At 34.1% G+C, this 26,984-nt stretch overlaps 1 protein-coding gene across 1 annotated transcript in view; it reads left to right on the top strand.

The window, feature by feature from the left end:
- The window catches only part of TTN (titin), a gene marked incomplete at both ends in the record, with an annotated part of 277,818 nt that overhangs the window by 136,149 nt on the left and 114,685 nt on the right, over window positions 1-26,984 (top strand). Inside the window, 44 exon segments of the mRNA XM_084258850.1 lie at window positions 39-281; window positions 604-687; window positions 1,766-1,840; window positions 1,985-2,068; window positions 2,583-2,660; window positions 3,325-3,417; window positions 4,010-4,086; window positions 5,124-5,193; window positions 5,346-5,435; window positions 5,587-5,874; window positions 6,721-6,801; window positions 7,595-7,672; window positions 8,199-8,282; window positions 9,753-9,851; window positions 9,955-10,038; window positions 10,160-10,243; window positions 13,768-13,842; window positions 13,958-14,041; window positions 14,156-14,233; window positions 14,382-14,465; window positions 14,578-14,661; window positions 14,772-14,849; window positions 14,932-15,015; window positions 15,244-15,330; window positions 15,489-15,572; window positions 15,696-15,770; window positions 15,881-15,964; window positions 16,081-16,164; window positions 16,275-16,358; window positions 16,448-16,531; window positions 16,639-16,722; window positions 16,834-16,962; window positions 16,965-17,161; window positions 17,163-17,271; window positions 17,401-17,484; window positions 17,619-17,702; window positions 17,826-17,909; window positions 18,044-18,121; window positions 18,513-18,596; window positions 19,053-19,139; window positions 19,410-19,487; window positions 23,061-23,171; window positions 24,808-24,876; window positions 26,713-26,793. Coding sequence (XP_084114976.1) covers window positions 39-281; window positions 604-687; window positions 1,766-1,840; window positions 1,985-2,068; window positions 2,583-2,660; window positions 3,325-3,417; window positions 4,010-4,086; window positions 5,124-5,193; window positions 5,346-5,435; window positions 5,587-5,874; window positions 6,721-6,801; window positions 7,595-7,672; window positions 8,199-8,282; window positions 9,753-9,851; window positions 9,955-10,038; window positions 10,160-10,243; window positions 13,768-13,842; window positions 13,958-14,041; window positions 14,156-14,233; window positions 14,382-14,465; window positions 14,578-14,661; window positions 14,772-14,849; window positions 14,932-15,015; window positions 15,244-15,330; window positions 15,489-15,572; window positions 15,696-15,770; window positions 15,881-15,964; window positions 16,081-16,164; window positions 16,275-16,358; window positions 16,448-16,531; window positions 16,639-16,722; window positions 16,834-16,962; window positions 16,965-17,161; window positions 17,163-17,271; window positions 17,401-17,484; window positions 17,619-17,702; window positions 17,826-17,909; window positions 18,044-18,121; window positions 18,513-18,596; window positions 19,053-19,139; window positions 19,410-19,487; window positions 23,061-23,171; window positions 24,808-24,876; window positions 26,713-26,793 — 4,200 coding nt within the window.

Genomic DNA, 26,984 nt, shown 5'->3' with positions numbered 1-26,984 from the left:
ACAAGTGACACATGTCCAACTGAACAATATCTTTAAAGTGCCAAAGAAACGTGAGGCAGTTCCAGTCCCTGTAGCTCTGCCTCAGGAAGAGGAAGTTCCATATGAAGAAGAAATTGTTCCCGAGGAGGAAGTCCTACCTGAGGAAGAGGAAGTTTTACTCGAGGAAGAAGAAGCTCCTCTAGAGGAAGAAGAAGCTCCTCCTGAGGAGGAAGAATTTGTACCTGAGGAAGAGGTTGAGCCTGAAGTTCTTCCAGAAATTAAACCCAAAGTGCCTGCACGAGGTATAGCAGCTCCTCTTGGAAGCATCAAAGCATCTTTTGTGTTGAATTCTGCCTCTCCATCTTTTTGTTCATCTCCAGTTTTGTCTGTAATGTCTTACGTTCTATGCTGTCTACCATCTACATCTTAGAATACACTTCAGAAATGTGTACTTTTATTATTGTCTGTCTTGTGTGTTTGTCTACTGTAAATTATCTGGATGTTTTTGCAAATTTCATGATATGAAATGTTATTTAGTGGCTTGTGGTCTTACCTCGTGTGTCTTTTTGTTATATATATATATATATATATGATTTTTAATGTCTTAAAATGAATGTTTTTAAGTGCCTGAAGTACCAAAGAAACCTGTACCAGAGAAGAAAGTCCCTGTTCCTGCTCCTAAAAAAGTGGAACCTCCTCCACCCAAAGGTACACCTCCCCAAAGTGAAAACACACTCTTCATCAATACATGCTTCATGAGAAAAAATTGCAGTGAAACTTGTATTTTAAAATGCAAGTCACATTTTTCCTCCCCAAAATGTTCAGGAACACTGATAGCCACTTTTAATTGGATACAAAACAGTATTCTAAAACAAAGATGAAAAACATACAAAGATGAAAGGAAGTGTTGACATGAAACTGCCAAAAAGTTGTACTTGAGTCCTGTCATTTTATTAAACATCATTTTTCACCTAGAAATTTTACAAAGCAAAACTATGTACAGAAAAAATTATTATCTAAAAAATGTGGAATAAATCTTCCTAAATTTTATCATTCAGCCTATTATATTAAGTGCCTTTATAACACCAGGGTAAAAAGAGAAAAAAGATTAATGTATTTGTCAAAACATTGAGTCATACTTTATATCTTCTGATATATACATATAAATGGTGGTCCACACAGGTTTTGATTTTAGTCTAAGCTTTTTGTCTTGCTTTGTTACCTGAGCAAGTCATTTAACAGATCAGAGCCTCAAATTCCTCTCCGATAAAGTGGGGACACTAGTATCAGTGGTCTCAGATATTACTGTGAGGACAAAGTAAAGTAAGCTATGTAAAAGTACCTCTATCACTAAATGAATAGTATGTTCACATTCAGCAAATTCAATGGAAAGAATATATTTATGCCTTAAAGGACAGTAATATTCCTATGAAAGTTCATGCCATCACTACTTAAACATAATCCCTTCACCAGCCTAAATAATCAGATATTTAATGAAAGGGTAAAATCAGTTTCCAGGATTCAGAAATATTTTATAGATAATTACTTACGAAATTACTAGTGAAATTTAAATGGATGAAATGATAGCATCTGTCCTCTGACACCAAAGAGGTGGCTGATCCTGGCTCTAGGAAACCTGATTTCATCCTCACCCCTGGGAGCTCACCTTGCATAAGTTGTCTCTCAAGTGACTGTTGCATGTCAGTCTTTCTGTGTTTGGACTTCTTGTTCTCTTACCTTTTTTGTCCTTCATGAAAATTCTTATCATGAAATGATGTCTTTAAAGTGCCTGAGGTTAAGAAGAAAGTGCCAGAGAAGAAAGTGACTATTCCCAAGAAGGAGGAAGCTCCTCCTGCCACAGGTACTGCTCATCCCAAGCAAGCTAGACCCTGCCATTTCTGCCCTTCACCTACGAAAGTCTAAATGTCCCATTGCAGTACTTGTTATGTCCATTGTGTCTATGTTTGTGAAGCTGAAATTATAAAACAAAATAATATCTTTAAAGTGCCTGTGGTGCCTAAGAAACCAGAGCCTGAAAAGAAAGTGCCTCCTTCCAGTCTTAAGAAAGCAGTGACTCCTCCTGCCAAAGGTACATCGATCCCCAAACAGGGATCTGTTTGCTGCAATGATGTTGAACTGTGATATGATCCACACAGACAGTTCAACATAAACATTTGTGTTATATGGTCTGTCACGTCATTTATGACTGTCATCTTCATGTGTGTGCCGTGTCAATTTTTCCACATTCTGTGTTTTATGTTGGTTCTCTACGTATATTGTTTCTAAAAAAACAAAAATACTAAACTCATATATCTTGAAAGAACTAGAAGTAACTAGGAAACCAGTCCCTGAAGTATCCATTGCTTTTCTTCAAATAGTAGTGGCTCTACGAGTAAAAGGTAGAATATTTCTTTGATGGGCCCTTAATCTTAAACCACAAAACTTTCTGGTTTTGTCTCATTTGATTGTGTGAGATGTTTCATCTTGTATATGTGTGTCCATTACTTAATCTCTTGTGTTGAAAAATTGGAAACTTGGTCTTTATGTAGTCTTCCTTGCATCTTGCATTTTGTGTGTGCCTAAAACAATCAATATCTTTTAAGTTCCTGAGGTACCTAAGAAAGTGGAAGAAAGACGAATAGTTCCACCTAAAGAAGAGGAAGTTCCACCACCAGTTGAAGGTAGATGATTTTCTAAGAAAATAGTATTTACAAAGTCATCATTGACTTATCCTTGTCTAATGTTTGAAGGAGATAAATACACATTTCACTCCCAAAAATAGATATGTTTACCTACAGAAATTAGGCAGATAAGCTAAAACCAACTTCATCTCTTTTCTCATATGCTTAGCCTGTTTGTTGGTTTCTTTGTTCTTTGTTTTATCTTAATACAACTCTTAGAAGGAAAATTCTGTTTGCCATGGGGAATTTTCATCAAGTGTCTTGACTGACAATTGTGGAATAAACTTGTCCAACAGAAACTCCAGTTAAGTCTGAGTAACTGGTTAGAAAATCTAACTTCCAACTCGAAGTGGATGTTTGACTTCAAATAAGTCCATTACCATTTGAAAATACAATTTTAACTAAATGATCTCTGAGGTCTTTTCCATTTCTAAAATTCTGAAATGGGTCTAGCATATTTTGAAGACCCAACAGATTTTTTTCAAGGGCTAGTTTTTACACGTATGTGGAAGACTGGGGTATGAATTACCTATGCTAATCAGACAATCCGAGTTTTCAGATCTATCATTCTATTCTGAAGGTCAAAAGAATTATAAAATTAATTTACAAAATAATAATCTTTTAAAAGTGTTTGAAGAGCCTGAAGAACCTGAGGAGCCTGAAGGGCCTGAAGAGCCTGAAGAGATTATTCCAGAAGAAGAGATTCCGGAAGAAACACCTAGTGTAGAGGAGGTTGAGGAGGTGGCGCCACCTAGAGGTACATACAAATTATGACATTTTATGGACATTGAAAATACTTGGAATACGCACGGTTCCAAATCTTTCTCAAAATTCATCTAAGTCCATTATTCATCAATATACTTTTCTTATACATTGTGTCAATGATAAACTGAAGCTCATTTCTAAGCATCTAAGGTTTTTCTCCCCAATTTTTTCTACTGCATCTGCAGTAAAATGAAGAAAAAGAAATTACATTTATGTTATTGGCACTGTAAGTTTTTTGCCAAATCCTACCATTACACTTTATCTTCATTTTCAATTCTTAATTCTCAATTCTCAATGTTCAAGTGGACAGAGACTTTTTCTGTGAGGTTCACTTTTTACAATAATTCTTAGCCTATTTTTCCTGAATACTATGACAACCTTTTGCATAATTGACATTATGTTGGTTGATGGGATTTTCAAGTAACATTCTTCGCATCTTTAGAATTACTACTCCATATACAATTACATTTAGGTTGCCAATATAATTTTTAAATAACTCAATATTTTGTGGGAATTTTTGGTATGTGGGTATTTTCTGTTCATTGTATGTCATTTTTCAAAATGTCCATAAAATATCTTTTAAGTGCCTGAAGTGATTAAGAAAGCAGTACCTGAAGCTCCTATTCCTGTTCCTAAAAAAGTGGAGGCACCACCTAAAAAAGTGGAGGCACCACCTAAAAAAGTGGAGGCACCACCTAAAAAAGTGGAGGCACCACCTAAAAAAGTGGAGGCACCACCAGCTAAAGGTATAACAAATTCTGATTAATAATATCTTTAAATTTCCATTAATTTTCTTTTTATAAGACAAAAGTGACTTTTTTCACCACTTTCTGAGAGTCTTTTAAATAGCAAACTTATGACATTAAGAACCAGTAAAAATATAGTAGAGTCTATTTCTTTAGTTTTTTTTTTTTACATTTTAATGATGATTAAGGGTGTGTGTGGTTTACTTTTAAAGTTTCTTAAATAGCTGAGAATTTTAATATTGATAGTTTCTCTCTTTATACTTAGATATATAAAATAAAATCTCTCCCACATTCCTTTTCTGGATTCTTTATATTCCATTATATAAGAAGAGTTTCTTATGTAATTATTATAAAAGTTACATTGACTATATTATTTTAGAAAGAAAACATTTGTTTTTATGTGTGGATGATAAATATTTTTAAAAATTCCACATCCACTCCTAATACTTGGTTCAAACATTCAAGAGGCATACAAAATGTCTACTTCTTGTTGTTTCCTAATTAGATTAATGGTGCTCTTGTTTAATTAGATTATTGCCCCTATCACAGCAGCCATCTTGGTTGCTATAGTAGTGCCCAGTTGAATGGAACCTAACTAATCACTTTTAGAAACTCTTTATCAAATTTAAAAGAATACAAGTAGACCTAATAAAGGTAATCGCAGTCATTTGTAGAAAGATAAATAGATTTCTGTTTCTTTTCTCCTCAATAAACTTTTTGTTTCTCTAAACAAAAAAGAAAAGAAAGAAAGATGAATAATACACATACTTTGTAAACATATCTTCTTCTAAGGGATGGTTAAGCACACATGATTGATTTGGGAAAATATCTTTTGCCCATAAAATAGTGACTTCTTGGGCTGTGGTTATTGTAATGTTGATGTTGTTTCTGATGTTTTCATTTCGTGTTTATTGAGTATTGTCAGTTAACTGAAATGTCTAATATCTTTAAAGTGCCCAAGAAAGTTCCTGAGGAGAAAGTACCTGTTCCTGTTCAGAAAAAAGAGGCTCCTCCAGCCAAAGGTACATGTTCGTTGCTAAACTTGAACTTCCTTTTGATCTTTTTCTTTATGACTTTTGTGTTTTATGTCTCTGTGTCTTGATTGTATTTTGGTGTCTTTTGTCTATGAAAGCTTGCTCTTGACAGTCCTAAATATTAAACTATGTCTTTAAAGTGCCAGAAGTACAAAAGAAAGTCCCAGAAAAGAAAATCCCTGAAAAGAAAGTCCCTGTGCCTAGAAAAGAAGCTGTTCCCCCAGCTACAGGTATTTTTGGAAAGATCTTTGATTTTCACATATTATTGCATGAAGTCCTTTCTTTCTTCTGATGTTTTCATTTTATATTTTGGATTTACATCTTTGTTTCTTCTATGTTTAAAAAAAAAAGATAAATCTCTTAAAATAGATGCTCTTTCAGGAAAAACAGTCCTTGAAGAAAAAGTAACAGTTGCCTTCCACAAAGAAGTAATAAAAGAAAGAACAGAATTAGAAATAGTAGAAGCAAGAGTGGAAGAGGAAGAAGAAGAGTTCCATGAAGTAGAAGAATACTTTGAAGAAGAGGAATTCCATGAAGTAGAAGAATTCATCAAAGTACAAGAACAGAGATTTCAAGAAGTACACAAAGTTGAAGAAGTGCATAAGGTGATACAAGTTTTAGAGGCTGAAGAAGTAGAAGAATATGAAAAACCCAAGCCTCCACCTAAAGGTATAGGGAATCTGGAGATACTACATGTTGTTATATCTTGTTCTAAATAATTTATTTGGGTTTTTTTTACATTTAATGTCCAGTTTGGAGCACTAGAAATCCATTTACTTTCTGTGACAAAATCATGAAATACTTTAAGAATGAGTTTCTTAAGCTACTTGATACAAAGATTAAAACGGAGATTAACAGCAGTGTTTAATTTTAGCCAAGATAATAATTTGACATCTACTTACCTAAGGAAGGCACTGTATGAATTTGTCAGATCTTTTTAAAATCCAAATAAGAACACTAGATGTTTGCTAGAAATTCCATTACTTACCAGTCATCAGTTGAGTGACAAAGATGCTCCTCAGTTCAATGAGGAATTTACACATTTAGATAATACAACCATGCTTTGTTAACAATTCAGTCAGCTATTCACAAAGTGATAATTATTTAGCAAAAGATTTCACATTTTAGAAAAAGACTCCACAATTTTATGATATTTTCATTAGAGAAATAATATTAAGGAATAATAGCACCTACATTCTAGAATATTCTGAGGATCAACCAGAACACAAATAAATTTTCTGCAATTCCACTCTAGATCTTGTACAAATTAATGATATGTGTGTAATACAAAGGAAGTTGTATGGTTAGTATACATTATAAATCTGTAATGTAGATGAAATTAAGCAAAATTTAGTTTTTTTGAAAATTGATGTGATATACACTTTAAAAATATAAATCTATGAAAGTGTTTCATGAGCTTTCATTGTCCTAACTTTAGTAGTTGTTCTCTTTTAGTAGCAGAGATCTATACTATTTAAGAGTTCATTCTAAATGAAAGCACTAATATCTTTAAAGGGCCTGAGATATCTGAGAAAATCATCCCTCCAAAAAAGCCACCCACTAAAGTTGTTCCTCCAAAAGAGCCACCAGCTAAAGGTATTTTGTTGGTGACAAATGTCTTACCTAATTTTATGTACAGTGGCACCCTGGTTGCTTTACAAGTTGATATTTTGCTTCTGTGTTTTGTGTTCTTGGAACTTCTAAAACAGACTAACATCTTTCAAGTGACTAAGATCCAAAGAAAGTTCTGTCAAAAAAGGAATTCACTGTTGTTATACCTAAAATACCAGAACAAATCTCCTTATTAACCAAATAGTGAACCCAGCCTTCCTTCTTCAGTGCTACCTGATATTATATTTATTATATTACATTATATTATATTACATTGACTAACATGCTTATTGATTGATCTATGTTTTCTCTTCTTAGTTTTAATAACCTAGTAAATGTGAATACACAGTAACTAATGTTGCTCCTTTGTTCATTTTTGTAAATCTCTTGAATTTCAAAATAGAAATAAGGAACAATATCTACTAAATAATATGTACTTACATCTTGAAAATCCCTGAAGCATTTAAGAACATTATCACTGAACAGAAAATACCAATTATTCCACCAAAACAAGGAGAACTAACTCCAGCTGAGGTGTCTTATTAATTTTTCTTGTGAAGTTCTTATGATTCTAACATGGGAAATTCCCAAAATTTTTGTTGTGGTATTTGTTGTCAAAATTAAATTTATGTTAAATTCTATAATGTATTTGATAAAGTGATGTCTGAATTTAGTATTGTGACTTCATGTTCTGTGTTTATATTTCTTATGCTCTGCTTATTTTACAATCTTTATGAATGTTTAAAAGTAAAAAAAATTATTACTGCTGTCTTTAAAGTACCTGAAGTGCCCAAGAAAATTGTGGTAGAAGAAAAAGTGCGTGTTCCTGAAAAGCCTAAAATTCCACCAGCTAAAGGTAACTGCCTCTGCTGATTCACCACTACTATAAAGCTCTCTTTTATTCCCTTACTATGGAGAATAGAGATCATTCTCCCCTCAATGCCACATTCTGGCCGAGAGATATAAACTTCAATTTATGTTCTATAATATAATTCCCTGTTTTGTGACGACCCACTGGGAACAAAGTCATAGCCCTAAAAGTTGTTATTGTTTGTAATAATCTTTTTTTGTAAACAATAACTAAACAAAATTGGCCTGTCAACTTCTTTTTAAAAAATAATTCTTTTGGAAGCTAATTTCTAGTAACTCTGAAAATATGATCCAGACAAGAAAGGAAAATGCTATTATATCCAAAGAACAAAGTATTTCAAATATGACAAATCTAGAACTCACTGACAAGACAATCTAAAGAGAATTGACCGGGTGTTTAGTTGACTCATATTTTGGAACTTTTGATATTCTGCTTTTTAGAGGCCCCTTTTTGTCTTGATATGTTATGCCCGATTATAATATTCTTAAAATTAAAACAAATATCTTTAAAGCACCTGAAGTACCCAAGAAAGCTGTTCCGGAAGAAAAGGTCCATGAAGCTGTTCCTAAAAAGCCTGAAATTCCACCAGCTAAAGGTACACACGGATACTAATCACAACATGAAATAACTCTTTGTCTAGTTATTCATGGTTTAAGTGAATGTGTGTGATGTTAAATCCTTGATCTTTGTTTATCTTCTCAATATCTTATATTTGTCATTTGTAACAATTAATATACTAATATCTTTAAAGTTCCTGATGTATCTGGGAAAACTCTTCAAGAAGAAAAATCACGTACAGTTCTTTCTGAAGACACAACGATATATAGTGAGTGTAGCAAATTGGTGATTCTCTTCAGTTTCATGTCTTCTTAAATTCACTGTGTTTTTCTTCACAGCTTTTAAAAGTAAATGTACTAACAACTTATAAAGATTTTTAAAAAAGCCTAACGTGCTAAAAATATTTGCCTCAAATTTAAACAATTTTAATAGCTATTAGCTTCACACAAGTTATATTTTCTCACCAATTTAAAAATAAATTGTCTTATACTTATAACATTGCCTGATTTTAGAAAAATAATTTCTTCCTAAATTTGTCCTTACTTGTCTTGTTAACCTGTTCTGTGTACAAAAACCCTTTTGCTTTGTGCCAGTTTATTTTTTCAGACCATGAAGTAACTTACTTTCACTTCATAATAATATTTTAATTAAATTTTGTGGAATCAAAATGTTCACCATTATTTTCTTTTACTCTTCACAACAATCAATGGAAATATTTTGTCCATGCTTTTCAACTGACCATAGACTTTAAAGGCCATTAGAACCTTGGTTCTCAAGCCATTCTTTTTCTGCTTTCGTGCAAAATTACCATTAAATAACTTGCAGAGCAAAATAATCTGAATCGTTTAATATTCTGAATCAAACACTATTCAGTAGTAAAAATGTTAGTTGTCAGGAACATTTTGTCAAGAAAATAAATTGGCTCAAAGCAAAAAGTTTTTGCACACAGAACAGGTTAACAAGACAAATAATGATAAGTTGTCAAAATGTTCTTCCATTTATTTTAATCCAAAAAAATTCATTTAAACTTAACTTTTTGTCACCTATAATATTAGACTGAGATAAAAGTTTATGATGACCCCTCTTTTGACTACCTTCTCTATAATTGAGTTTGGTAATCCATATCAGTCAGTATTTCTTTCTAAATGCTGGCAAAATCTCTATTTTCTTTATTTTCCCAATATTTAATCACTTCCTTTCCTTTTCTTTTTCTGACACCAAATTGGTTTTCATATTAAACTATTAACTAATATAGGAAAATATATGCTCCCTGGTCAGTGAATTCATCTCTTGTATCATCATGATAGTAAAGAGATATCAAGAGTCCTATATCATAAGACTGGAAATGAGGCTTAACCCTAGCCAGTTTATTATTGTCACTAATTTGTGTCTATGTGCTACTGGCAATTTGAGTGATGAATGTGTATTATGTATTGTATTTTTCTTAATACTGTTCTTTATCTACCTTGAAACACCTCTAATTGTATAAATACTAATATCTTTAAAGTTTATGAAGTACCTGAAGAATCAGCACCTGAAGAATCAGTCCTAGAAGAAAAAGTACTTGTGACTCATCCTCAAAAGACAAAAACCAAATTAGCACAAGGTATATATAATACCAGTCTGAAGAAGACTTCTTTGAGGCTCATTTTAAAAGTTCAGTACTTTTTTCACCACTTATAAATGTAACTATACTCATATCTTTTAAGTGCCTGAACCACCCAAGAAAGTTGCTCCAGAGGACAAAATATATGTGACTATTCCTAAAAAGAGAGAAACACCAGCAATTAAAGGTACCTTTCAACCACATCAACCTTAGATGAATTATCTTTGACCTCAAGATACAAGTATTGCATGTTCAATGATTTACTATTTTTGCAATTTCTGAATATAAACCTACTAATATCTTTAAAGAACCTGATTCTACCAGAGAAGTTTATCCAGAGATGGAGTTACCTGAGACTGGTCCCAAAATTCCAGAATATTCTCCAGCTCAAGGTATAATTCTTGGTTATGAAAATCTAAGTAAGGTGGGAGATAAAAGAGAAAATTTTTTCTTCGTTCTTCAGAGTGTGTTTAATTTTTTATGTACAATAGATCCTCACAACCTTTAATGCTAAAATACTAATATCTTAAGAACACCTAGAGATAAGGTATTTACCCAAATGACACAGAAACAGTAATTACAAAGGGCACCTGCACCCCTATGTTTATAGCAGCACTATTTACAATAGCTAAGCTATGGAAGCAACCCAAATGCCCAAAAATAGATGACTAGATCAAGAAGATGTGGTACATATACACAATGGAATATTACTCAGCAATCAAAAAAGATAAACACATGCAGTTTGCAGCAACATAGATGGAACTAGAAGGGATCATGCTCAACAAAATAAGTCAGAAAGAAAAATAAAAATACCGGATGGTCTCACTCATAGCAGGAATTTAGAAAACCTAAATAAGAGATCAGGAAAAAGACTAATTAATACAAAGTAAAAATCAACAAGCAACTATAAACCAGAGACACACTATGGAGCAGAGGGGCCGGGGGGGAGAGCAAGGACTAGAGTCAAAATAAGGGGGGGGTGCAATTGTATGGGGAATATAACCAAAATGAAAATGCATACATTGTGCAAAGATGAAAAAAGATGTAAGAATTATATAAAATAAAATATTTAAATTTTTAAAAGTATAAAAAAAAAAGAACACCTAGAGATAGGAAATTATGACTTGCCCCTAAAAAGTCCCACTCATACAATATGTGAAGATAAACTATTAGAACAAAAGTGAAACTTCTGATTAAAAGTTGTATCTGTAACCTACCTTCTAGAGTCTACCTAACCTTTGCCTTTTCTCTATTAAAAAATACTAATATCTTTAAAGAGTTGGAAGCTTTCAAGGAAAGTATTCCAAAAGGACAATCTTTTATTACTAAAAGAAAAAAATTACCACCACCAAAAGGTACAAACCAGAATTAAGTCATCTTTCTTATCTCATGAGTTTAGTTATACTTAACATATATAAAATTCTAATATCTTTAAAACTCTAGATGCTACCAAGGCAGTCATTCAGAGAAGTGGACCCCCAAACCAGTAGCTCAATCCAGTGTATACTAATCCCAATCGAGTCATTAAAGAGAAAGCATGGGGAGAAATCCTTAACTTAAACATGGAAGAAGCTACAAAGACCATCTGTGAGGCTTCCATGGGAAATACGCATATATACTCTCTGCAGATGTGACCCAGATAGATTTTTCAATAGCAAAGAGCTATTACTGTTTTCTTAAAAAATAAAAATCAAACTAGCTAGAAAAAAAATGTACAAAGTACCACTTTTAACATTTATAGCCCTGAAGCCAGATTATTTGAATTGGCTCAAACCATCCCCTTTAAAGTAGAAACCATTTTTAAGTAGAAATCAGTGCCACGTAGTGACAGAGGTACTTGGCTGTAGACAATAAATCAGTAATTCAACTGTCCATGGGGTTGAAATATTCACCTTTGGAATTACTTTTCTGTTAAAATACTTTTGGAATTACTTTTCTATTAAAATAAACTTACTACTAGGGCCTCCCCTGGTGGCGCAGCGGTTGAGCACTGGGTTGCGAGGCTGCCCGCAGCCTCTGCAGCACCAGATCGATCCCCGGCCACCAGCGAGGGTCCCACAAAAAAATAAAAAGTGAAAAATAAAAAATAAACTTACTACTAAAAGCAAGCATATGAATTTGAAATACCTAACTTTATCATAATACAAATATGTAGAAATACTTTCAGAGAACTGTAAGAAAAAATAAGTTAACTAGATTTGTTGTGTTATCATTTCATAGTAAATATAAATACAAAATTATTATCTGTATACCTGAAGCTAATATAATGTTATAAGTCAATTATAACTCAATTGAAAAAGGAAAATATTAAATTCAGTGTGGATATGTTCTATTTATAATAGAATCTCCACCTCAGAGCCTTCTAAAACCAAACTAGTTAAAATCAAAGCCTGATAAATTTGGAAGTCTTCCCTGAATAATTATTTGCTCCTTTCATTCACTTTTATTTTAAGGGGCCTGCATTTTTCCATTTTTAATATTTTTAGACAAGTCAAAATAAATGAGTCCTTTTAAGCATCCAGAATGACAGCTTTTTCTAAATGACATTCTGTATGATAGTCTATAATTTTAAAATATCTGAACACTTTGACATTGTTTTCTCAGTCTAGAATATTTGGGTTGTTCTATTCTTTTCTATACCTGAAAAAAAATCTACTTCTAAAATGCCTAAGGTGCATATGCATATTGGAGGAATAAAACGTAACCCCAAAGTTACATAGACATGAGAAATACTGACCAAAAAAAGTTTTAATGAAATAAAGTGCCTAAGGTAAGGGTACAAAATGAAGTCTATCCAGATAAGAAAGGAGATGTTTTGTTCTCTCAAACTAATAGCTAAAGGTGCACAGTTAGTTATAGGAAATTTATTTCTTTTTTTCATTTAAGGCTCACTTTCCATGACCTAATATCCTATAGCTGTACCATTCCAAGAAATAAAATTGCTAATATTGATAGTCCCTGAGGTTACCTAGAAAACAGCTCCTAAAAATGAGGTATTCATACCATTACCAAAGAATCACATTCTGGGAGGGAGGAGGTCTCCCATTCCTATAGGTGGAGTTTTGACTAAAATCCTCATTGTTCATCATCCCTCTAAAGTACAATGCATTAATATCTTTAAAGTGCCTGAATCATCTCCAGAAGTTGCTCCTGTAAAGGAGACATCCATGACTGCTCCCCCTGAAATTGAAATACCCTCCACTAAAGGTATCATTCATTCTATCCTTCCTTCATTTATTTAATAAGCACCCATTATGTGCATGATGCTGGGCAGCGGGGGAATAATTAACAAAGACAAGTAAGATTCAATTCCTTTCCTCAAGACTTTATACCTCATATAATTCTTGAAGCACTATAAAGCACCCTTACAGTCATTAAAATAACCATAATTCAATTAATGTGATTAACATCCACACTGATTCCTTAATCTCTACCTATAATACTAATATCTTCAAAGCACCAGAAATTATGAAAGAAGCTACCCCTGAAATGAAAGTACCTGTGGATGTTTCTACAGATCCAGAACCTCTGTCTATGAAAGGTACATGTTAACTGAATAGATTCCAAAGAAGAAATTATCCTCTTCTCTTAAAATTCTTTTTCCAACATTATTCATAACTCTTAAAATAAACATACTAATATCTTAAGCACTTGAAGCTCCACAAGAAAATATCTGTTACTGTTGCTGTTAAAACAGAAAACCTTCCCATTAAAAGTATTTGTTCAATAAATATGTAGTAGGGATGGCTATAGTGTCCCAGGAAATCTAGTAGAAACCTAGATATTTGGTGGGGAAGAAAAAAGGAGAAAAGACAGGCAGAGAAGAGACTTACAGAAAATGCATTTACTAAATTATTGTAGTTACTATTTTTATTAATCATTAACTATTAAATGTGAAATACTAATATCTTTAAAGTGCCTGGAGCTCCTCAAGAAGTTGTTCCTGCAAAGACAGTTTCTTCCAAAAAAAGAGAACTTCAGCCAGCTAAAGGTACAAGTTGTCATGTTGTCAAACTCAAGAGGAAATAGCTCTTGTGGTCTTGAAAATAGTTTGCTGTTCCTACTGATCATCATATACTAAGTGTCAAAATACTCATTTTTTAAAGTGCCTGAAGTTCCCCAAGAAATTGTCCCTGAAAAGAAAACAAACCTGGCTCCTCGCCAGAAGCCTGAAGCCCCTCCTGATGAAGGTATATGTTGCTAGATGTTTGGAGATTTAGGAAAATGTTTTTCCTGTATGAATCTGTTTCCTGTTCATATTGATTTTGTCACTTCTAAATGCAAAAATATTAATATCTTTTAAGTGCCTGAGATTCCCAAAGAAGTTGTCCTGGAAAAGAAAGTGCATCCTCCCAAAAAGCCTGAAGTTGTACCTGTCAAAGGTACTTTCCTAACCACCCCCTCAAGGTGGGGTAGGGAGGGTAATAGACAAGACCACCTTTTCTTGTTGTGAAACCTCTTTTGAATGTAAATGTCTTCATGTCTAAGTTGTTCCTTGTGATTCAAATGTAAATTTACTAATATCTTTAGTGCCTGAAGCTCCCAAAGAGGTTAGTCCAGAAAAAAGGGGGCCTGTGGCACCTCCTACAAAGCCTGAAGTCCCACCTGTAGCAGGTACTTGTTACCCATCTTAGACTTAAGAAGCTACAATTCACATACTCTTGAAAAGATTTTGTGTCCATGGTCTTCATAGCTCCTAAATGTAATTTTACTAATATCTTTTAAGTGCCCGAGTCTCCCAAAGAGGTTACCCCAGAAAAGAAAGTGTCTGTGGCTCCTCCTCCAAAGCCTGAAGTTCCACCTGCTAAAGGTTTGTCCCTGACCTTAGGCTTAAGAAGTCATAACTCTCCTGCTCTTGAAAAGATTTTGTGTCCATGGTCTTCATAGCTCCTAAATGTAATTTTACTAATATCTTTTAAGTGCCCGAGGCTCCCAAGGAAGTGGCCCCTGAAAAGAAAGTGGCGCCTCCTAAAAAGCCTGAAGTCCCACCAGCCAAAGGTAGTCACCTCCATGCCTCTGTGTCTGATACTCTCCACTTGTCTTCACCCTGTCTAATCTTGCAATACTAATATCTTTAAAGTCCCTGAGGTGCCAAAGGCAGCTGTCCCAGAAAAGAAGGTGCCAGAAGAAATCTGCCCCCAACCGGAAAGTCCTCCCCCTGAAGGTAATGTCAAAAGTGAATGTACCATGTAAAAAAAAAAAAAAAGTGAATGTACCATGGTGAAAATTAATGGCTTATTTATGTAGAAAATTATATATATATATTCCACCACATAAAGGTGATATGATGCTAAAGGAAATCAGTGGTAATCCAAAATATCTTGGTGCATGATACATTATAGTATTCATCAATTACTTTCACCTTTCTAAATACAAATCAATATTTTTGAAGTGCCTGAGATGCCGCCCAAGGAAGCCATTCCTGAAAAGAAAGTACCTGTGTCTCCTCCTAAAGAGCCAGAAGCTCCGCCTGTGAAAGGTATTTATCCTCCCATGTTGTCACTCATCTGTTTCAGGGGGCTGGGAAAGTGTGCATGGGGTGTCTGCCAGTCTCACAAATTGTACTTGTTTGGGTACATGTGCTGTTGATATTCCCCCTTTGTAATTTCTAACAAAAAGATACTAATATCTTCAAAGTTCCTGAATCTCCTAAAGAAGTTGTACCTGAAAAGAAAGTGCCTGTGGTTGTGCCTAAAAAGCCAGAAGTTCCACCTGCTAAAGGTATTTATTCCCACTGCTACAGTAAGAAGAAAATATAGTCTTGTCTGCTTCCAAATCATTGTAATTTATGCCTTCCCATATTCTTAAATTCTAAAACTACTAATATCTTTTAATTGTCTGAAGCTGCTCAAGAAGTTGTCCCAGAAAAGATAATTTCCAAGGCACCACCCAAAAAACCAGAAACCACACCTGTCACAGGTACATACTTACCTTGACTTCATTTGGCAGAGAACTCTTTTTTTTTAACCATTGAAAATAGTTTATGCCATTGCTTTTCTAAAAGTGTAAAATCACTAATATCTTTCAAGTGCCTGAAGTTCCCCAGGAAGCTGTCCCAGAAAAGAAAATTCACAAGGCACCGCCCAAAAAACCAGAAGCCCCTCCAGTTTCAGGTATTTTTCATAGCTGTCTTAGTCTACAGAAGAAATACCTCTTTTACTCTTAAAAATATTTTAAGTCCATTGATCTCACTAACTTAAGTGTAAAAACACAACTAATATCTTTTAAGTGCCTGAAGTTCCTCAAGAAATTGTCTCTGAAAAGAAAGCACCAGTGGCACCTCCTACAAAGCCTGAAGTCCCACCTGTATCAGGTACTTGTCACCCATCTTAGACTTAAGAAGATAGAACTCACATACTGTTGAAAAGATTTTGTCCTGGTGCCTCATAACTCCTAAATGTAATTTTACTAATATCTTTTAAGTTCCTGAAGCTCCCAAAGAGGTTACCCCAGAAAAGGAAGTGTCTATGGCTCCTCCTAAAAAGCCTGAAGTCCCACCTGCTAAAGGTTTGTCCCTGACCTTAGGCTTAAGTCTTGTAAAGATTTTTTATCCGTGGTCTTCATAGCTCCTGTTAATTTTACTAATATCTTTTAAGTGCCTGAAGCTCCCAAAGAGGTTACCCCAGAAAAGAAAGTGTCTGTGGCTCCTCCTAAAAAGCCTGAAGTTCCACCTCCTAAAGGTTTGTCCCTTACCTTAGGCTTAAGAAGTCATAACTCTCCTGCTCTTGTAAAGATTTTTTATCCGTGGTCTTCATAGCTCCTGTTAATTTTACTAATATCTTTTAAGTGCCTGAAGTTCCCAAAGAGGTTACTCCAGAAAAGAAAGTGTCTGTGGCTCCTCCTAAAAAGCCTGAAGTTCCACTTGCTAAAGGTGTGTTCCTTACCTGAGGCTTAAGAAGTCATAACTCTCCTGCTCTTGTAAAGATTTTTTTGTCCATGGTCTTTATAGCTCCTGAATTTAATTTTACTAATATCTTTTAAGTGCCTGAAGCTCCCAAAGAGGTTACCCCAGAAAAGAAAGTGTCTGTGGCTCCTCCTCCAAAGCCTGAAGTTCCACCTGCTAAAGGTTTGTCCCTGACCTTAAGCTTAAGAAGTCATAACTCTCCTGCTCTTGAAAAGATTTTGTATCCATAGTCTTCATAGCTCCTGAATGTGACTTCACTAATATCTTTTTAGTGCCCGAGGCTCCCAAGGAAGTGGCCCCTGAAAAGAAAGTGGTGCCTCCTAAAAAGCCTGAAGTCCCACCAGCCAAAGGTAGACGCCTCCATGCCACTGTGTCTGATACTCTCCACTTGTCTTCACCCTGTCTAATCTTGCAATACTAATATCTTTAAAGTCCCTGAGGTGCCAAAGGCAGCTGTCCCAGAAAAGAAGGTGCCAGAAGAAATCCCCCCCCAACCGGAAAGTCCTCCCCCTGAAGGTAATAATAAAATTCTCCAAACTAATACATCTTAAATAAAAACTCTCTTCTTAATGCTTAAAAATATTTGCAGACTATTTCATATTCTTTAATCAATTCTAGCATTAAAATGAAATTGTGTCTTTAAAGTGTATGAAGAGCCGGAGGAAATTACCCCAGAAGAGCCTCCAGCTGAAGTTGTGGAAGAGCCGGAGCCTCCTCCTCCTCCAAAAGGTAGCTGGGCTGGGACCACGGTGCCGAAGCCAGTCTTTGACCCTTCTTATCTAAAAAATCTGGATGTTAGGAGTTCTTGTCTTGATTCTCACTCATCTTCACTCATTTGAAAACATAAATTCTAATATCTTTAGTGACCGAGCCACCTAAGAAACCTGCTCCAGAAAAGAAACCACCTGCTGTCATTGCCAAAAAACCTGAACCACCTCCAGTGAAAGGTATTTTCACCGCCACTAATTTCCCCAAGTGTCTGTCTTTAAAATATTGTGTTCTACTGCTCTACAGAATCATTATCGTGTCATTGAAACTCTGAAGTAAAAATTACTAACATCTTTTTCAAGTGCCTGAAGTGCCCAAAGAGGTCGTTCCTGAAAAGAAATTGCCTTCAGTGGTTCCCAAAAAACCAGAAGCACCACCTGCTAAAGGTATATGTTAGTGCCCACCATTTGATGAGGTGGATTCAACCTCCTACTCTTAAAAAGTGTTTTATTTTATATACATATATGTAGAAAGTGAACTAGCAATTCTTCATAATGCTAAAATACTAATATCTTTAAAGTGCCTGAAGTTCCAAAAGAAGTTGTTCCAGAAAAGAAACCAGCTGTTCCCAAAGAGCCAGAAGCCCCGCCAACTAAAGGTACATGTCACTAACAAGATTCTGCAGAAAATTGTAAAAAGTCATCTATTCTAGGAAATCTTTTTGTCATTCTTGTGATATTTACCTCTGCAAACCTGCTATTCTGGGTGTTTAGGGCTTAAATGTTCTTAAATTGCATCATTAATTTAAAGAAAACCATGATTTATCATGAAGGACAGATGTTGAAAGAGTACTAACATGATTTTATTATGTTTAATAGTCTACTTTGTCCTCCCTGCTATGTAGCTTCAAGGACAGATCACTGATCTTTTTGTGAATTTTGTTCTTGGATCTGTCCCTGGGTAATTTGAACAAGATGCAGACTAGGTATGATATAAATTTTATATATTGCCCAACTACCCGGAAGTAAAATGAACTAATATCTTTAAAGTGCCAGAGATGCCAAAGAAACCTGTCGTAGAAGAGAAACCAGCTGTTCCTGTCCCCAAGAAAGTGGAGTCTCCTCCTCCAGAAGGTACACATAAAATCACTAATAAGTTTGCTATGTGTGACTATTTCTAATTTAAGCCTTCTTCTTTTCTAGTTCAGTTTATCTTGGCCATTTTCTATCCTTTAATTATTTACCTTACTTCACCATTCTTAACTCCAATCTCACGCTGCTTTGGGGTTATCAGTCAGCAGCATTTATATAGGACATTGTAAGCTGAATTAAACCAAGTTTCTCTAATGAACACAGAAAGTAGGATTGGAGATCTAATGATTATAAATGACATTAAGTATCAGAGGGGTTTTCCAAGCTTTCAAACTAACAGAAGAGAGTTCAAATAAGGCATTTCATCTTAAGAAAAATAAGAGCTGTTTCTTGAATCAAAGGAAGAGATCAATCGCCCTTGCTATTGATAGTGTTTGTGTTTTGTACATTTTAAAATATTGCCCCGCACATTAAAATAAGATTAACTGTATCTTTAAGTACATGAAGAACCTGAGGAAATTGCTCCTGAAGAAGAGCCAGTTCCTGTTGTGGAAGAAAAGGAGCCAGAAGTTCCACCACCAGCAGGTACAAAGCAGCATCCATTGGACAGGAAAACACACCACTCAATTTTTATGTCTATTATATATCTTCTTTAAAATAAAATGTTAAACTTTTTTCTCCTTACTTGAAATTGGATCTCATTGCAAGAACAAAATTAATTTACACACACAAACCTTTGGTCCCAGGGAATTTTATATGTGCACATCAAAGAAATATCTGCTATCTTTTTTATTCATTAGCATTAAACTTTTCATTATAATCATCTGACTCTAAAAGAAATTCCTTTCTTTCAAGTGCCTGAAGAGCCCAAGAAAATTATTCCAGAGAAGAAAGTTCCTGTCATCAAAAAACCAGAAGCTCCACCTCCTAAAGGTACTTACACAAAAAATCAATATTTGCTTCATTTTACGAGTTGTCCAAATTTTTACCCTAATTTCTTACTCTGAATGATGCTGTATTATATGTTTGTCATCTATGTGTTATAATGTTCAATATCCTAGTCAAATTAATGTGCATATCTTGTAATTTTATATTATTAAATGTACTAATATCTTTAAAGTACCTGAAGTGACAAAGAAAGTTGTCCCACCGAAGAAAGTCCCAACTGTTAAGAAGCCAGAACCACCACCAGGTAAATGTGCTTACGTCATCATTGACATGATGTTTTTAAGTACTCACTCTCCTAAGGTGGAATCCAATATGCTGTCCTCGTTGTTGCATAACTAGGAACCAAAATGTCCTTGTTTTTCATTAACATTTATACTGCCCCATTAATTACAGACTATTTATTCTTAAAGTTTATAAATACTCTTTTTAAAATAAAAATAATATCTTTAAAGTGCCTGAAGTGCCCAAGAAACTTGTTCCAGTAAAGAAAGAACCTGTGCCTGTTACCAAAAAGCCAGAAGTCCAGCCAGAAAAAGGTATCTACTATGAAGAAAAAGTATATACTTTTCTGAATGCAATCTGAGCATTTTAATAATAGTTCTTAAAGCAAATAATACTGAGTATAAGTTTATTCAAAAACACATTTTTAACAAAAAGAAGGTAAGAGGAAACAAAGGCCAAGAGAAAAAATGAGGCAAGCTGAAGGGGATAAAATGAGATTTAGTTGTGCCATGGCATAGTTATATATGGTAGAATACACATATCTCACTCAATACTTAGAGTAACTCAAGGCAGCATTTTTTGGCATGTTTGCCATTAAAAGGACACTATGTTAGAAAGATCAGATCCTGTCTGCAAGCAATTTAAATCTGTTGGAAAGTGATTTTAGGAATCTAAAGGAAGAAATGAGGAAAAAAGATAAGGACAGCACAACCCTTATACAGACAGGAAGTGACCACACCTGCAAATGAGTGTACAGGACTACAGAAACAGGGTAAAGGAAGATCAGTTTCAGGCAGAGGCATCAGGAAGGCTGTTTGAAAGAAACGGAATTTTAATTTTTTATGGATATTTTGATATGCAGCAATTGAAGAAATGGTATCCCTTGCAAGGGAACATTATATCAAAAGTCACAAGGGTAGGAGATTTTAGGATGTTCAGTGACAGCCACACTTGCATAATTTGAATATGGTTTGGCTATGGATTATCTTCAAAGTTAAGAGTGTAAAGATGAGGTATAAAGATGAGGGTCCTAGTTTGGAGTTCATAGAAGGCATGTACTCTATTCTGTAAGCAATGGGATGCTCCACATTCTGAAGCAGGTGTATAAATTAATAGGAGTTGGGCTTCAGAAAGATAACTGGCAACAGATTCAAGCTTTTGGGAGAGAGTGCTGATAGGCAAGAGTCGTGGAGTTACTCGAGGTCATTAAGCACTGGACAGTATCAGTGGAGTCAAAGTGGAAAAGGAGATTGAATTTTAGAGGGGAAAGTTGGTGTCTGACTATTATCAAAGCAATTAGGAGCCCAAGGTGATTATGAGTTGAGGTTATATAGCCAAAGAGAATGGTTTATTGGGCTCTTGAACTGATATTGAAAGAAGATAGTGAATATATTCACTTTCCAAGTGTAGAGTTAGAAATGCATATAGTGGAACTTCAAAAGAGATCAGGACTAGAGATGTAGCTTTGGACATTATCCACATAGATTGAGAGCACAGATGTTAGTCCTCAAAGAATGTAGGGCAAGTTTCAAAAGGCATCAGTGTTAGACCAGTGAACAACTGCATTTGAGAGTACACAGAGGAAGAGAAGCAAATGAAGAAGGCTGAGATGATTTATTTATAGAATTAGAATGTCTAAAGGTGCACCATGTGTCTGAAGCCTTGGTCCTCATGACTTCTTACAAGAGGAAGTTCTTTGCTCTGTATTCTTTACCCGCTCTTTGAAGAATCTTGCGTATCTTCTAATTCTTAATAGTAAATAAAATCAATATCTTAAAGTGTATTCTTTACCTGCTCTTTGAGGAATCTTGCATATCTTCTAATTCTTAATAGTAAATAAAATCAATATCTTTAAAGTGTATTCTTTGCCTGCTCTTTGAGGAATCGTGCATATCTTCAAATTCTTAATAGTAAATAAAATCAATATCTTTAAAGTGCCCGAAGTGCCCCAGAAAATCACCCCAGAAAAGAAAGCATCGGTTCCTGTCCCTGAAGAGACAGAAGCTCCACCTGTCCAAGGTACACAGCTGCTCTTTAAGTCTTGGAACTATGACATCACCTTCATCATCTTGCTGTGGTTGTAAATGGGTCTTATATATAATCTGTTGTATTATGCAGTGACATTCTTGATATTTGAAGGGTCACTGAAGAATATGTTATAGATAGTACAACTGAATTGATATGTTGCTACTTAAAAGTAAAAGTATTCTGTCTGAATAGAGTCTAAAATAAAATACTATTTTTTAAGTTGAAGAGCCTCCTGAGGAAATAATATATGAAGAAAAAGCATCCATAACTATTGATAGGAAAGAAACTCCTCCAGTTGAAGGTATATATATATATATATATATATATATATATATATATTAATCTCTTGAAAACTCCAGTTAAAAATATGAAAATATTTATAGGATGACATTCCCTCTTTGCAATTATATACAAACAATTCCAGTATGTTTGCTTCTTTTTGGAATAGTTGTACTTCTTTTGAAATACAATCTTTAATTTTATTATTCCTGATGGTAATAAAAATTTCCATAAGATACTGGTACCCAGGTAAAACTGGAATAATTGCAGTGGCTCCTCAAATGATAATCCAATGTCAAATTTTAAAAATCATCTCATTGGCCACAAATATGCATGAAATAAAGTAGTTAATAGAAAGTTCAAGTATACAGGACTGCAAGTCTTACCTCTTTTTTATATAATTTAATTTGTATGACTTGTATATATTTGTTTTTGTGACTGTAATATTTACATCTGTGTGAAATTTGTATGAGTCTTTGTGAAGAACTTCACATTTCAATCTGATATCCTTTGTCAACATTCTTTAAAGAACATGAAATTGAAACACACATTGAGCCTGAAGAACCTGAACCTGAACCACAGCCAGAAGAAATACCAAAACAAGGTATTCAATTAATTGGGCTTAGATCTTCATCATCATATTCTTCATCTTGAAATACATGTGTTTTTTGTTGTTCTATGTGTATAGTTGGTGTTTTTGTATCTGTATGTAAGATATTTTTTGTTTCAAATATGCATCTCATTCTTATGTATCCATCTTGGTACCATATACTTCACATCTATGTGGCTTACATGGATGCTTCATTTGTGGTTTGTATTCGTGCCTTTGTTATATTTCTCATCATCTGTGTACAGTGTAGTTTTTTATGTTTTATGTTGGGCATTGTTTTATGTTTCATGTTGGACACTACTATCATGTTTCAAAAAAAAGCATTATTTGCATATATTTAACTTACAACTTAATATATTGTATAGCAACAAACTAATTAACAGATACATATACTAACACTCCTGAAATATTCTTTTAAGAACCTGAACCTGAAAAGGTTATTGAGAAACCAAAACTCAGACCAAAGCCCCCTGCTCCTCCTCCTGCTCCACCTAAAGAAGATGTGAAGGAGAAGTTATTCCAACTTAAAGGTATAAAATGCCACTTCCAAAGTTTGATTAACCTGCTTCAAATCTACTGAGTCCATCTGAAATGGCTCTTGCAAGAACTGTGCTACTTTTGGAAATGTGTACTTTCAGACATGATCTTGCTGTGGTTTTTGCATAGAAATCTGTGCTTTCTGTTGCCTTGGGAGTTCTGGGGTACCTTGTTGGAGCATGCCTGGTGCCCCAAATGTCAGAAAGTACATTGTTAGCTTCATCCTGGATATCTAGCTCGCCAGCTAACTTTTGTGTGCTGTGTGGGGATTTCTGATTCAAAGCTTGATTGGTTTGTGAATCTTTGGAATCCTATGCATGGAATATATAAGAAATCTTTGCAGGATATTTTTTTTTTTATAGAGGCATGTTATTTATTTATTTGTTTGTTTGTTTGTTTATACATGCACTGGGTACAGTCAGAAGCGCGGGAGGGTGAGAGAATTCACCAGAGCCAGAGCGGGGAGCAGAGCAGGTAGAAGGACCGAAGTACACTGCTGAGGGGAGCAGCGGGCGGCAGGAGAGGTCTGCGCGCCATGTGGGACCCTCCTGCGGTGGCTGGGGAGCAGCCGGGGATCGAACCGGCACCGCAGAGATCGCGGGCAGCTTCGCAACCCAGTGCTCAACCGCTGCGCCACCGGGGAGGCCCTGCAGGATATTTTTAGTATTGCAGTAACAATGCAAAAGCCAAAGCTGTTCTTAAAGAATTTCATGTACTTTTAAATAATATTATAAGCAGTATATGTATGGCATCCAATTGTTGATATGCAGATACCATGAAAAGAAAGTATGTGTCGTGCCCCCACTATTTTTTTCTTTTGAAATTTAAAAGTTCAGTTGTTTCTGTTGTGGTCCTCAGCATATCCAGAATGAGCGGTTATGAATATATTTGCTATCCAGCATCTCTTCCCATTGTTAAATTTCCTTTCATTCTTTTTGCATTTAAATTTTTCTGTGAATTTAAGCAATATTACTTAATTTTTTTAAATATCAACATTTTTAAAGCTGAAATAAACTGACAAAAACATATTATTCTTATATTTTAACAAAATATTGTTTTTTTGTTTTGTTTTGTTTTTTTTTTTGTGGTGTCATGCGATTTCCCAGTCTGAAATCTAGATATAATCTTAGATGAGCACATTTCCAATACTCACCTATATGTGTACAAAACCAGAATCTTCTAGAGTAAGGCTTTGCTTCTAGGGATTCTTACCCACTAAAAACCCTCCTGGCCAAAAGGGGGAGACTTCCAAAATTTTAAGTCAGACATTTTAAGTGGATACTTCTTAAAAAGCTTCCCATTTGTAGATTGATAGCCCAAGAGGATGCCTACTTATATTCATTTCCCTTAATCTAAAATTTACACTTAAAGGGAAGTTTCTTCTACCAAAATTTATCTTTTCCTTCTCAGACTTTAATTTATATTCAACTTCAGAGTAAATCTACATCTGTTTTCATGGTATGTTTTTTGGTGGCTTTTTGAATGTTCCTTGGTGGCTGTTTGTGGTCTTTATTTATGCTTTTGATTATAAGCAAAGCTTGGTGTTGATTCTTGGAGCCAGCGCTTAATAATTTGCTTCAGATTGGTCTAAATGCCCAAATAATAAAAGTAAGATCCTATTCCTTAAAGCTGTTTCAAAGAAGAAAGTTCCTGAAAAACCCGAGGTTCCAGAAAAAGTGGAGCTTACACCTCCAAAAGGTATTTCAGAATCTAGACAATCTGCATTCATCTGCAGTATTCCTTCATCTAACTCCTTGCTCTTCCTGCCTTCAAGAACGTTCTTTTCTTTCTTTTATAAAATTATCATAGTAGTCACATTCATTTCTTATCTTTTTGTAGTTTTTATGGTCCTGGCTCATGAGTGTTGCTTCATTTGTCTTCCATCAATTCATCCATTATGTAATAGATATTGTTTATTTTTGCTCATCTACAAATGTCTTCTTGCATTTGCCTAAACTTGAAAATATTAACTTTCATTGATTAGCTGAATTTAATATTCCACATATTAGGACACATCTCAAGTTAAGATGCTGAAATAAGCACTGAATATAAGTCATGTCCTTCTTTCATATTGTTAAGATGATTTATAGGAGCATTCTCATAGCTTTCCTATCACTTTTTTTAATCACTAAATCCAAGACATTCTTTCAAATATATAGAGCTCAGATTTAATAAGTAAATTATATTATCACTGCAGGTCAGTTTACAAAATTCATTTCTCTTTAAACAGTATTTTCCCTACCTAAATTTAGACCCAAAAGAAAAGTAATGAATCATAAAAGTCTAGAAAACATTTATTTGAAATGTGGGTTTTTCTAGTAAGTATAGTGATAGCTATATTCTGTTATGTGTGTACTGCATCCCAACCCAGAAACTGAATCTGTTCTTGATTCACTATGGAATTTTGGAGAAATCACCCACTTGAATATACACTTCCTGATTTATCAATGTATAGCATTGAAGGCCAACACAATATATTATGGATAAGCAAATAATGTTTAACTGTGAAATTTTATTTAAATTACTTAACAGAAAAAAATCATTATTTAAAGTGAAATATTTACATATTTGCTTTTCATATGTAAAATTTTTGAAGAGTTAGACATGATTATCTTTACCACATTAAAAAAAAAGCTATTATTAATGAACTCTAAATGTCTTGTTTAAAACACTAAATGGGAAATGTTATAGAAATTTTAAAATTCTGATTTCAAATATGTAAACAAATATATGTGATACAAATAATGCTTTAAATTAAATTTTAATTAACATCAGTGGTTCAATAATAATCAAGTGTTTATCCTTTTTATCAAATCCATAAAGATATAGAGGTAATAAAAGGCTGTTCTGAATAATAACATCATCAAGATCAATATTCACCATGATGCATGAAGGAATTGAGATTCCATGGATCCCTTTTTAGTCTATCTACAAGAATATTTTCATATTCATTAAAAATAAGTTACAACACAAACTTTCAAATTCTATATTCTGTAACTTTAAGTTAGTATTATTTCAAAAAGGCAATGTTAAGAAAGGATGTTTCCCTTCTGTTCAAAAAGTGAGATGTGGCCCTTCCCAAAGTCAAGGTCATAAACCAGATCCCTTGACTGTCTTCTCTCATCAGGGAGAATATTGAATAACACCTCCATTGTCATTCTAATGTACTCAATGCTCAGGAAGATACTAGTGTAGATTTTGGAAATCTACAAGTGCAGATTGGGGCAAAGATACTATTTAAAACCTTGTATTTGATGAAAAGATTCATGAAGTCAGTGTAGAACATCTTCTACATATTTAAGATGAATATATTTGCCTGCAGTTAATGCAGTTGATTACATCAAAAGGTTAAGTGGATGTTTGCAGAGGAAATAACTTGAAGTGTTTTACTTACCTTTAAAATCAGTGATATTTATGTGCAACAAAAAATATTACTCAATGTGTTATATGTAATTAGTATTGAAAAAGTATTTTGTTTAAATTTAGTTTTTATATGAATTCACTTCAAAATTTGATATCATATTTTTTTAAAAGTGCTTGGAGGTGAAAAGAAAGTTCGAAAATTACTTCCTGAACCTAAACCTCAACAAAAGGAAGAAGTTGTTCTCAAAAGCGGTATAGTATTTTTCAACAATTATATCAGTTTTAAGTAAGAAAACAAAAACTTGAAAACTTACAAAATGTTTCTGTCCCTTGATTTTCTTTTAAATATATTTCCTACTTAACAAAATTCATTTGTAATTGCAGTGAAAATTAAGAAAATTAAGAGGTCTATCATATATTTTTGATAAGAGAAATTTTGTGAG

Source organism: Talpa europaea, assembly GCF_964194135.1.
Source record: "Talpa europaea genome assembly, chromosome: 1".
Taxonomy (NCBI): Eukaryota; Metazoa; Chordata; class Mammalia; order Eulipotyphla; family Talpidae; genus Talpa; species Talpa europaea.
This window is presented reverse-complemented; position numbering and strand designations above follow the sequence as displayed.